This window comes from Diceros bicornis, chromosome 5 (genome assembly GCF_020826845.1).
Source record: "Diceros bicornis minor isolate mBicDic1 chromosome 5, mDicBic1.mat.cur, whole genome shotgun sequence".
Lineage (NCBI taxonomy): Eukaryota > Metazoa > Chordata > Mammalia > Perissodactyla > Rhinocerotidae > Diceros > Diceros bicornis.
In genome coordinates, this window is record NC_080744.1 from 28,857,416 (window position 1) to 28,870,574 (window position 13,159).

A 13,159-nucleotide genomic window follows, 5' to 3' on the forward strand; every position below is an offset into this window, starting at 1 on the left:
TGAGGTATGTATTAGGTGGCGGAGGAATGCTGGTGATTGGTTTGTCTGGCACCACATGACGGGGCAGCTCGGCCTTCCCGCCCTTCGCCCTGTCTCCCGGAATCGGAAGGACCTAACCCTCCATCCTCGGGCTGTTTATCGGTGTGCCAGATGCCCGACTCATTCTGCCACCTTGGCCGAAGACCCCAACACTGTGCAAGAGGGAGAAAATCAGTGGAGAAGCCTGGGCTGAACCGCGGGAGAGAGGCAGAAGAACGGATGGGAACGTACGGAGGAGATGCCGGCTCAGCGTCTCTGGCAGTTAGGAGGACAGGTCCTTGAAGGGGCCTTGACGGGTCGCCGTGACACGGGGGCGGGGCCGGCGCGGGCGCGCCACCCGCAGGAGTACTTTAGTGTCTGTCTGTGCGCGCCGCTACCTAGCGGCGGCTTGCTCGTGGTCTTTCTTTGCGCTCCGGAATCAGCGACCTTGCAGGGCCTGGTGAGGGCTCCGCGGATCCTTTGGCAGCTAGGAGCCCTGCCGGCATTTTCTCTCAAGCTTGGCCATGCCTACGGTGCTGGGTTTTGAAGGCAGCGCCAACAAGATTGGCGTGGGAGTGGTGCGGGATGGCACGGTGCTGGCGAACCCGCGGCGGACCTACGTCACGCCTCCGGGCACAGGTGCGTGAGTAGTGGATTTGTAGTTTGCGGCGCGCTTCTCTGCACAGCATGACCTTCCTCCTCCTCAAACACTAGTGACATAGGGAGTGGAGCGCATTGTCCGCTTCGTAGAGTTTTGATCCGAGTCTCTGAGATTCTGACAGTATTAACGTCACAAGGCTGATAATAGAAGAGTCGCAGGCACTTGGACCTGGATCTTTTGGGTACATTCAGCTTTTATTGAGTGCCTTTTATGTGCTAATAATCAGCTGGCTGCTAGATACAAAAATAGGTGTTGTGAGCCTGCTATGGAATCCGACATATAAACAGAACTTTACAGTACGGTAAATAGTGTAATATAGATGCAATCAAAATATTCTAGAATGAGAAGAAGTTTAAAGACTCTCAGCTTAGGTGTCAGACAGAACTGGCTGGCTTTGCAGTATTCATGTTCAGTATTTGTTTTTGGACTTCTGTTCCTTACTCTTAAAATGGGAATAATAATAGTACCTGGGTCATTGGGTCTTGAGAATTAAATAAAAGTACCAGACACATTGCACTTGTAATAAATGTTATTTGTAAGTTATGATGTTACGTCTTGCCTATCCTCCTCCAAATTACCTGCATACATAGGGAAGGGTAATTGACTTGCATATACCTGAAAAGCCTCCGTGAACAGGCGATGTTGTGACAGGTTACTCATTAACAATACATGTGGGGCTGGCCTCGTGGCTTAGCGGTTAAGTGCACGTGCTCCGCTACTGGTGGCCCGGGGTTCAGATCCTGGGCGCACACCGACGCACCGCTTCTCCGGCCATGCTGAGGCCGTGTCCCACATACAGCAACTAGAGGGATGTGCAACTACAACATACAACTATCTACTGGGGCTTTGGGGGAGAAAAAAAGGAGGAGGATTGGCAATAGATGTTAGCTCAGAGCCGGTCTTCCTCAGCAAAAAGAGGAGGATTAGCACGGATGTTAGCTCAGGGCTGATCTTCCTCACAAAAAAGAATAAAATAAAATGAATAAAAAACAAAAGTAAAAAAAAAACAAAAACCAATACATGTGTATGTTTAGCACTCACTCGTCTAAGCATTTTGACACCAGGAATACAAAGATAAATAAAATAGCCAGTGCTTTGAGATGCTCATGGTTAAAACTTGGGAAACCACAGATAATTATAATGCTATAATAGTTATTTGTTAAATACAATGATGTGATCACGCACAAGGTTCTGTAGGCTTGCAGAGAAGATCTCCAAAGGCTATGAGATAGGTGTCACTTGAATTAAGTCCTGAGGGCTGAGTAGGAGTTGAGTATGAAGAAGGGCATTTCTGAGAGCTGTTCAGCATGGCTGAACAGGCTGGAAGAAGTAGATCTGAAAACCTGGAAGACAGGATGCATGAGGAGAGTGAAAGGGACTCTTCTTACACTACTAAAATGCCTGTTTTTTACTTCTACCTACCTTTGCTATAGAAAAGCCCTATGATCTCTGACCTGTGTCCATCTCCTAGGATTCCTTCCAGGTGATACTGCCAGGCACCACCGAGCCGTTATCCTGGACCTGCTGCAGGAGGCACTAACAGAGGCTGGATTAACCTCCCAGGATGTTGACTGCATTGCCTACACCAAAGGTATGGCTGGGAGCGTGGTCGCCAGTGGAAGAATATACAGGCATACCTCAGAGATATTGCAGGTTTGGTTCCAGACCACTACAATAAAGCTAATATCGCAATACAACAAGTCACACAAGTATTTTGGTTTCCCAGTACATATAAAAGTTATGCTTACACTGTACTGTAGCCTATTAAGTGTGCCATAGCATTATGTCTGAAGAAAACAATGTACGTACCTTAATTAAAAAACACTTTATTGCTAAAAATTGCTAACCATCATCTGAGCCTTCAGCAAGTCATAATCTTTTTGCTGGTGGAGAGTCTCGCCTCCATGTTGATGGCTGCTGACTGATGATGGTGGTGATTGATGATGGTTGGGGTGACTAGGGCAATTTCTCTTTTTAGGGGGGTTGGGGCTGGGGCCCAAGACAAGCCCTGGCCAGGTACTCACTGTGGTCACCCTGGTTCTGCCCCTTCTCTCTGAGGGGCAGTTTCTCAAAATAAGACCAACAATGAAGTTTGCTGCAGCAATTGACTCTTCCTTTCATGAATGGTTTCTCTGTGGCATGCCATGCTATTTTGATAGCATTTTACCCACAGTAGAACTTCTTTCAGAATTGGAGTCAGTCCTCTCAAACCCTGCTGCTACTTTATCAACTAAGTTTGTGTAATATTCTAAATCCTTTGTTGTCTTTTCAACAGTCATCACAGCATCTTCACCAGGAGTAGATTCCATCTCAAGAAACCACTTTCTTTACTCATCCATAAGAAGCAACTCCTCATCTTTTAAAGTTTTATCATGAGAGAAGCAATTCAGTCACATCTTCAGGCTCCACTTCTAATTCTAGTTCTCTTGCTGTTTCTACCACATCTGTAGTTATTTCCTCCACTGAAGTCTTGACCCCTCAAAGTCATCCATGAGGGTGGGAATCAGCTTCTTCCAAACTCCTGTTGATGTTGATGTTCTGACCTTTTCTCATGAATCACTAATGTTCTTAATGGCATCTAGAATGGTGAATCCTTTCCAGAAGGTTTTCAATTTACTTTGCCCAGATCCCTCAGAGGACAATATCTATGGCAGCTATAGCCTTACGAAATATATTTCTTAATGAGACTTGAGAGTCGAAACTATTCCTTGATGCATGGGCTGCAGAATAGATGTTGTGTCAGGCATGAAACAACATTAATCTCATTGAACATCTCTATCAGAGCTCTTGGGTGACCAGGTGCATTGTCACTGAGCAGTAATATTTTGAAAGGACTCTGTTTTTTCTGAGCAGTAGGTCTCAACAGTAGTCTTAAAATTATCAGTAAACCATGTTCTAACACAGGTTTTGGATCATCCAGGCTTTGTTTTCCATTTATAGAGCACAGGCAGAGTAGATTTAGCATAATTCTTAAGGGCCCTAGGATTTTTGGAATGTAAATAAGCCTTGGCTTCAACTTAACGTCAGCAGCTGCATTAGCCACTAACAAGAAAGTCAGTCTGTCGAAGCTTTGAAGCCAGGCATTGACTTCTCCTCTGTAGCTATTAAAGTCCTAGATGGCATCCTCTTCCAATAGAAGGCTGTTTCATCAACATTGAAAATCTGTTGTTTAGTGTAGCCACTTTCATTAATTATCTTAGCTAGATCTTGTGGATAACTTGCTGCAGCTTCTACATCAGCACTTGCTTCACCTTGCACTTTTATGTTATGGAGATGGCTTCTTTCCTTAAACCTCATGAATCAACTTCTCCTAGCTTCAGACTTTTCTTCTGCAGCTTCCTCACTTCTCTCTGCCTTCACAGAATTGAAGAGAGGTAGGACCTTGCTCTGGATTAGGCTTTGGTTTAAGGGAATGTTGTGACTGGTTTATCTTCTATCCAGACCACTTAAACTTTCTCCATATCAGTAATAAGGCTGTTGTGCTTTCTTATCATTCATGTGTTCACTGGAGTAGCACTTTTAATTTTCTTCAAGAACTTTTCCTTTGCATTCACAACTTGGCTAACACAAGCTTGGCTCAAGAGGCCTAGCTTTTGGCCTGTCTTGGCTTTTGACATGCGTTTCTCACTAAGCTTAATCATTTCCAGCTTTTGATTGAAAGTGAGAGACATGTAACTCTTGCTTTTACTTGAACACTTAGAGGCCATTGTAGGGCTATTAATTGGCCTAATTTCAATATTGTTGTGTCTCAGGGAATAGAGAGACCTGAGGAGAGGGAGATGGGGAAGTGGCCAGTTGGTGGAGCAGTCAGAACACACACAACATTTATCAGTTAAGTTCACCATCTTAAACGGGCACAGTTCATGGTGCCCCAAAGTAATTACATTAGTAACATCAAGGATCACTGATCAGAGATCACCATAACAAATATAATAATAGTGAAAAATTTGAAATATTGCAAGAATTACCAAAATGTGTCACAGAGACATGAAGTGAGCAAATGCTGTTGGAAAAATGGCGCTGGTAGACTTGCTTGACACAGGGTTGCCACGAACGTTCAATTTGTAAAAAAGACAATATCTGCGAAGTGCAATAAAATGAGGTATGCCTGTACCTAGGGTTTGGCCAGGTCAAAACAGCCTCTTGCTCACCTTTGCTACCACCACTACCCCTAACCCACCTCTCACATCCCTTACTTCCCCCAGCTCTGTTTTTCCCAATCTCTGTAGGATTCTAACTCCCATTTCTATCCCCATAGGACCCGGCATGGGTGCCCCACTGGCATCTGTGGCTGTTGTGGCCCGTACTGTGGCCCAGCTGTGGAATAAGCCATTGCTGGGTGTGAACCACTGTATAGGCCACATTGAGATGGGCCGCCTCATCACTGGAGCCACCAGCCCAACTGTGCTGTATGTCAGTGGAGGAAATACACAGGTATTTACAGTACCCCACCATTCCTTCTTAATTTCTAAGGCACTGTACCAGCAACTTTCATGTTCTGCCTGAGTAACAGGAACAGCAATAACAAAGTGGGGCTCAAATGAACCTAAAATGTTATGCACTAGAAAACCCACAATAAAGTTTGTAACATTGCAGATTTGAGCAGGATGATCAGAACAATATGTGGTTATAAAGATTAAGAATTTCCAATTTAAAAAAGGAAAGAATGGTAAGGATTGAAGCCTTCAAAATAATGAAAGGATTTTCACTTTCATTATTTTGAGCTTATTTCTTTGATGAATCTTAGCAATTAAAAGTAAGGGACACTACCCAATTTGTTTCTTTAGGACAAGTACATGTTTTGTTTTACATTACTGGTGGTAAATGTATAAAAGTTGTTATTCTAAGAGTGTGAAAACAAGGGCCAGCCTGGTGGCACAGCAGTTAAGTGCGTGCGCTTTGCTTCAGTGGCACGGGGTTCGCAGGTTCAGATCCCAGGTGCACACCAACGCACCTCTTGTCAAGCCATGCTGTTGCGGGGTCCCATATAAAAAGTAGAGGAAGATGGGCACAGATGTTAGCCCAGGGCCGGTCTTCCTCAGCCAAAAGAGGATTGGCCTCAGATGCTAGCTCAGGGCTAGTCTTCCTCACAAAAAAAAAAAAGAGTGTGAAAACATAAATAACTTTAAAAAACACTTTATAAATTATAGATGGTATTTTAAGTTCATAAGTAAAGCCAGAGTTGTTTGGGATTCCTGACAAGACCTTTTTAGGTTGGGATTGGAAAACTCCAGCCTTTCTTTTCCTACAGAACACCTGATGGGGTTAGTGTGAGTAATAGTCTTTGTCCCCAGCTTATGAAAGGGTTATGTTCTAATACTTCATTTTGTGAAATAGTTATTAGAGATGAAGCATACATTCCCGTGAAATCGATGTGGGAGCTTTAACAGGTAGAGGCCTAGTAGCTGGTTGAGGCCTGAAGGATGACATACAAAGGTAGAGACTTGGGGTGTGGTGAGCTGCAGCAGAGGCTTACAAGAGTTAACTCGGAAGAGCAGTGATAGAGGCTTCTGTTCTCTTCCTCTTCCATTTTGAAGCCTGCTTAGGTGTCAAAAACAGGGAAGATGATTAGGTAGAGAGAAGTAGATAACAGAAGTGGAAACGCAGGATTTTTTCCTTCCCCTTTTGTTGCCAGCCTTTGCCAGCAGAGTAGGATCTACATCAGAAGGGAGGAAATCCCCAGCAGCACCAGGAAGGGAAGGGGACTTCTTAGGGTCCCTAGGGAGCACTCATTGTCAGAAGCATGGAGCATATGTGTCAGTGGGTGATAACTATTCTCTGTGCCAGAAGGTGATCATATATGAAGATGAGCATAAGTTGATGACCAGTGCTGAGCTGAAGGGGCCATTAGTCTGACCCAGTATGAGATTTTTGAGTTTTCCAACTCTGCCTCTTCTCTTGTTTCCAAATACCACTGCCCTGGTAGGATAATCTAGAAGGACTCTGGTTCCCTGCCTCCAAGCAAGAAAGCCTGTTCCCTAGTCCATGCTGTCAAGACTGCCTTTAAGGGATAGGTCAGGAACCTCCAAGCTAGAAAAATGTGTTTGAAAGGACAGTTGGCTCTGCCCTGACCTAGACTATCTTCTGTGGATTAGGAATCTGCCCTGGGAATCCTCAGGGTGTATATGGGCTTCTTCTTAGATAAAAGCTATAAAAAATTACCCATTTAGGATTTGGGAAAGTACTTTTTTCTGTTTCTTACTGGAAGCTCTGGTGGCCCTGTTGATCCTCTGCTGTGTTCTTCCCCAAAGCCAAATGCTCCTCTTTACAGACTTGAGCTTTCATGGACATCCTCATCACCCTTAGGTGATTGCATACTCAGAACATCGCTACCGCATCTTTGGGGAAACCATCGATATTGCTGTGGGTAACTGTCTGGATCGTTTTGCTCGAGTGCTGAAGGTAAGCCTTTGGGGCTGCAGAGAACATAAAATGTGGGTGAATTTCTGGGGAGTCATGGAAATAGAGGGAGAAAGTAGTAAATTAGCCTCTTATGCTTCCTGGATATCTGACTTCATCCTCTTTTTCCTTCTACTAGATTTCCAATGACCCAAGTCCAGGCTACAACATTGAACAGATGGCAAAGCGGTAAGGAGATACAAGGTGAAAGGAGGCTGACTGGTGGGGATTCAGGGATTTCCCTGTATATATATTAATGAGATTTGGGAGGGGCTTTGGACGGTAAGCAGCCAGCTGACTACAGGCTTAGCGCCTCATATACTCACTCCCACATAGAGGCAAGAAGCTAGTTGAGCTGCCATACACTGTAAAGGGGATGGACGTCTCGTTCTCAGGGATCCTGTCTTTCATTGAGGTGAGTGTGGGGGAGGGGAGGAGACGGGAACTGTCATGCTTTTTAATGAAGCATATCAGTTTTGCTCACCATTGTATTTCCTGCATATAGCATAGTACTGGCCCATATTAGATGCTGAATAAATTTATTTAGCAAATATTTATTGAACATCTGTGTGCCAGGCAACAGCGATACAGCATAGAGCAAAATAAAAATCCTTGCCTACATGGAGCTTGGGTTCTAATGGGGGAGACAGATAAAGAAACAAAAAAAGGAAGAAAGAGAGGAAAATAATCAAATATAAAGGGTCAGACAGTGGTGAGTGCTAAGCAGGGTAAGGGGTTGGAGGTGCCAGGGCAGGCATTCATGATTATTGACTCTTGAATGAATGCTGCCCATTCTGTAGCTTCGTGCCAGAGAAGGGCAAAGTGTGGTACTGGATGTGCTGGTCAGGTGAATTGTGGTGAAACACGGTGATCCTCCAAGTGCGCTAATTTTTGCTCTCATGTCATCGCCCAACCAGTATTCGCTGTTTCATCTGTTTGTTTTCCCTCTTAATTACAGGATGCAGCCCAGCGGATGCTAGCCACAGGCGAATGTACTCCTGAGGATCTATGTTTCTCTCTGCAGGTAATGGACTAAAAAGCTAGGGCAGAAAGTTGGGCTGAAGAAGCTTTTATATAGTAGAGTTAAGCTGGGATCCCCTCTGATGTTTTCACCCTGTCTGCCCCCCACAGGAAACTGTGTTTGCCATGCTGGTAGAGATCACAGAGCGAGCCATGGCACATTGTGGCTCCCAGGAGGCCCTCATCGTGGGAGGTGTGGGGTGTATGTATCATTGAACAGTGCTCCTCTTTCTTATCGTTGGGCATGTGCGTCTTCCTCCTGACATTCTAAATCCTAAGGGTTTGGGGAAATTATTAGTCTCATTTCTTGTCCTATGTTTCCCAGTCCTTGCCACCTAGATCCCTACTTCATTTTCCTAAATAAATGCACATGAGGTGTACAGCTGGACCGTGGAGAAATGGCTAAAACTAAGCTAACCCGACCCCTACCTCTTCATAGGTAATCTGAGGCTACAGGAAATGATGGAGACAATGTGCCAGGAACGTGGAGCCCGGCTTTTTGCCACAGATGAGAGGTAAAGGCCCTTCCCCTTTCTGGATTTCTTTTTTTTTTTTTTCCCAATTACTGTGATTTTCCACTGTTAGACCCCAAATTTCATTATCTCTTTCCCAGATTCTGCATTGACAATGGAGCCATGATAGCCCAGGCTGGCTGGGAGATGTTTCGGGCTGGACACAGGACCCCCCTCAGTGACTCTGGGATCACACAGAGGTGAGTACCCCTGTGGAGGGGCTAGATTGGATTATATGGGAGGTAGGCAAAAATCAGCAGGGAAGAGGGTCCAGAATCATGAGGGCAGAGAAGGATGGATGATGCTCAGGGATAGCCGTCCACCAGATTTCTCCTATTATTTCACAGATATCGGACAGATGAAGTAGAAGTAACCTGGAGAGACTAAGAAGGTTAACAGGATCGAGGTGGATAGTGCCTAAGAGGAGCCCAGGGGACTCTGGTCCTAATCTCTGTCCTGACATGGGAGTCCTAGCAAGGCTGTGGACTCCCCTCTCCCATCATTTGAACTCAAGATGACTCAGCAATAAAATATTTTGGAGTTTGTATGTTGGTAATCAGCTTGTGTTGTTCAGGAACAGTATAGAGTTGGCACTGGATAAATCCTTGGTGATGAGGTGAATGGATAAAGAGGCAGGGATCAGAGCAGCATCCTCTGCAAGCTGACTGCAAGTCGCCTTGGGGGCTGCTGCTCTGGAGATAAGATTGAGGGGATCTTAGGTACTATTGTAACATCCCCTTAATAATGGTATTATAACTAATATTATTTTAGTATCAGGCCTTGTGCTAACTGCTTTACAGTCATCATCTCATTTAAATTCTTTGAAGTAGATACTCAGGACTTCCCTCAAAATAGCCTGGAACCAGGTCTAATTTCACACTAATTTATAACTCAAGAGTAAAAGTGTTCCGTCTCCGTATACTTACCCCTACACACACTTCTGTTGGCAGCCTTGAAGGGAAGGCCAGGCCTACCCTACCACAATGACCAGAACTAATCTCATCATGCCCTTATCTTGTTTATGTCAATCACTACACAAAGCCCCGAACCACGAGGCCACCTCCATCTTTTACACTCTAATAACCCTTATTGTCCACCCCCTTTTTTGTCCCCGTCTACCTCCTTCTTCCAACTTCCTAAATTCTTTGCTCTCTGAACTAATAGCCAGTCATTAGCAAAATTTCCTATATCCTCAACCTCTTCTCTGAATGTTCCCTTTACATTTCTGCTCTGAGCCCTGGTTTCCCCTGAGGACTCTGCTTTTCCTACTGCCTCTGGTGGTGCCCATTGTACCACTGGGCCTGGAGGCAGTGTGGGTGTCCTCATTTTTCCTCATATTATTTTCAGACAGTTCTCTTTTTTTTTGGTGAGGAAGATCAGCCCTGAGCTAACATCTGCCAATCCTCCTCTTTTTTGCTGAGGAAGACCGGCTGTGGGCCAACATCCATGCCTATCTTCCTCCACTTTATATGGGGCGCCACCATAGCATGGCTTGCCAAGCAGTGCGTCAGTGTGCGCCTGGGATGCGAACCCGTGAACCCCTGGCCGCTGCAGTGGAGCAGGTGCACTTAACTGCTTGTGCCACCAGGCTGGCCCCCAGACTGTTTTCTCTTATCCCTAACACACCTCAGCTTTGAAACGTACGTCATTAGACTATTTCGTGCCAATACCACTTCTCTCAGAAATCTTGGTGATTTTAATATCCATGTAGATCATCTTTCTTACACTCTGGTCTCTCAGTTCTTTGCTCCTCTGGTGATCTTGTCCTCCAGACACTCATTCCCTTGGTTATATTCTAGACTTACAACTGCTCCATATCCCAATCTCAAAACATTCCACTCTCCTACCATTACCTCCTGTCTTTCCAGTTCATTCCCTTTAGTGCACTGAATCCAGCAATTCATCCCTTCACCAGGACCTACAATCCATCCATTGATCTTCCTTCCTTTCCGCTGACCTCATCTTCCACATGTCTTCATGTCCCCCTCCAGCTAAATTCCAGTCACCAGCACTTCATTGCAAACACGTATCTCCCTTGCCTCTCTTTTGCTTTTGTCATACTCTACTCTTCACCTACTTTACGCCTAGACCCATACAGCTGAAAGGGCTAGCGAAAAACAGCCAGGCTGACTTGTCTTTAAATTCATCACCATGAAACTTAAGTGATCCTTTATGCTCCCTAGCAATATCCCCTAGTCCTTTCACTTGCCTTCTTCTCTGATAACCGTTTCATACGTTCTGACCCCTCAAATCTCCACCATCTTCACTCATTCTCATCTTTCTTTGGTTCCCATTTCAGTGAAAAAATGGAAACAATCAGAAAATGTTCACAAGCTCCCACCACTACATCTAACCCCCTTCCAGCATTTATACACATATACTCTGCTTTCCCTCCTGTTTTTATAAATGAATGGTTCTCAACTGGGTCTGATTTTGCTCCCCAGAGGACATCTGGTTGTCACAGCTGGGAGGCAGTGCTACCAAGTAGAGGCCAGGGATGCTGCAAAACATCTTACAATGCACAGAACGGTCCCCCACAACAAAGAATTATCTGGGCTAAAGTGTTAGTGGTGTCAAGGTTGAGAAACCCTGCAATAAACTGTCCGTGCTCCTGTACAAATACTTGTGCAGTAGATCCCATCCTCTAGCTTTTAAAGGACATTTCTCAATAATTTTCCCTTCTTTCTTGTAGAGTCAGAATTTCCCTTTCTCTCCTGGATCTTACTATCAGCACACAAATATGCTATCATTTTCCTCATCTTACAAATATATAAACCCCCCAACACCATTTCCCCTTCCATTGTTTCCCATTTTTCTGCTCTATTTTATAGCAAAACATCTTAAAAGAGTTGCCTCCAGTTCCTCTCCACCAATTCCTTATTAATTTCACTCCACTAAGACTGTTCTTACCATGGTCACCAATGGACTTGCAGAAACCTAAATCTAATGGTGTATTCTGCTTCATCTTTTTTTTTTTTTTTTTTTATGAGGAAGGTTGGCTCTGAGCTAACATCTGTGCCAATCTTCCTCTGTTTTAGTATGTGGGATGCCGCCACATTGTGGCCTTCATGAGCGGTGTGTAGGTCCACGCCTGGGATCCGAACCCTCAAACCCCAGGCCGTCAAAGTGGAGCACGTGAATTGAACCACTACGTCACCGAGCCAGGCCCTTGCTTTGTCTTCCATAGGCTGTCAGCAGCATCTGACACTCCCTCTTTGAAACATTTTCTTTACTTGGGTTTAGGACATATTCTCTGGGTGTTTGCCTTCTAGCTTGCTGGCTGCTCTTTCTTAGTCTCCTGTGCTGGTTTCTCCTCATCTCCACAACCTGTTAACTCTCTAGAGTTCAGTCCTTGGACCGCATCTATATTTACACACATACTTGCAGTGATTTCATCCAGTCTTATACATTAAAATCATTTCAGTGTGGATGACTCCCAGTTTTTCAGCTCCAACCTGGATTTCTGTCCTGACTAGCTGCCCATTGGCATCTCCACTTGGATGCTTAATAGTCATCTCAAATTTAACATGTACAAAATTGAACTTACTTTCGCCCCAGCTTACTACTGCAGTCTTTCCTATTTCAGTTAGTGACAACTCCATCTGTCTAGTTGTTCATGTCAAAGCACCTCAGTATTATCTTTGTCACTTCTCTTTCATCCCCTTCAATTTATGAAATCACGTTGATTTTACCTTCAGAATACATCCAGAGTCCCATTTCTTCTCACTTCCACTACTGCCACCCGAGACCAAGCCAGAATTATCAGTTTCCAAGATTATTGCAGTAGCTGGTCTTTCTGCTTCCACCATTGTCCACGTATAGTCAGTTCTCAACATGGCAGCCAGAGTGAATAGTGTTAACATGGAAGCCAGGTTATGTCACTCTTCTGCTCAAAACCCTCTGTGTTCTATATCAGAGTAAAAACCAGGGCCCTATGAGACTCTCCTCAATCTGCCCAACCCCGTCCCACTTACTGCTTTGACCTCGTTTCCTGTGACTCATCTCCTTGTTCACTCTGCTCTAGCAACATTGGCCTTGTCTTCCTTAAACACTGAAGGTGTGCTGACCCTTAGGGTCTTTATACTTGTCCCTTCTACCTGGAAAGCTCTTCCCTCAGGTTTAGCTCACTCCATCATAGTCTTTAAATCTTTGCTCAACTTTTTTTCTCTTTAGTGAGGCCTTCCTGACAATGCTACGTAAAACTGCATTCCTCTAGCACTTTCTAGGCCCTTTCCCTGTTTTGTTTCTCTTCATTGCACTTACCACCTTCTAATCTAATACTTTTATTTATTAATTTATGTTCATTGTTTGTCTCCTCCCATTAGAATATAAACTCCATACGGGAGGGGATTTTTATCTTCTTTTATTCATTGCCATGGCATCTCCCAGTATTTAGAATAGGATCTCACACATAATAGACCTTCAATTAGGGTTCACTGAATGAATGAATAAGTTAATGGGGAAGTAAACCAAAGAGATAATCAAAGGACTATAAAGTAAGACTTGGGCCAAAAGATAAAAGAATTGAGATTATATGAGCTTGGGAAAA

General features: G+C 44.5%; 1 protein-coding gene across 1 annotated transcript; it reads left to right on the forward strand.

Annotated features, from left to right (window-relative positions):
• Positions 1-16: 16 nt before the first annotated feature.
• Positions 17-9,245, forward strand: OSGEP (O-sialoglycoprotein endopeptidase). The gene is made up of 11 exons (XM_058541066.1): positions 17-657; positions 2,151-2,270; positions 4,938-5,113; positions 6,986-7,081; positions 7,218-7,267; positions 7,415-7,493; positions 8,037-8,102; positions 8,210-8,300; positions 8,538-8,613; positions 8,712-8,810; positions 8,958-9,245. Exons 1-11 carry the CDS (start codon positions 543-545, stop codon positions 8,995-8,997), a joined length of 1,008 nt encoding a protein of 335 aa, XP_058397049.1. The 5' UTR covers positions 17-542; the 3' UTR covers positions 8,998-9,245.
• Positions 9,246-13,159: the final 3,914 nt, after the last annotated feature.

Bases quoted from the DNA above. Each gene is read 5' to 3' on its own strand.
- OSGEP (XM_058541066.1), top strand. From the start codon at position 543: ATGCCTACGGTGCTGGGTTTTGAAGGCAGCGCCAACAAGATTGGCGTG. The intron at 7,082-7,217 runs GTAAGCCTTTGG...TCCTTCTACTAG, and splicing joins GTTTTGCTCGAGTGCTGAAG to ATTTCCAATGACCCAAGTCC. The intron at 8,301-8,537 runs GTATGTATCATT...ACCTCTTCATAG, and splicing joins CATCGTGGGAGGTGTGGGGT to GTAATCTGAGGCTACAGGAA.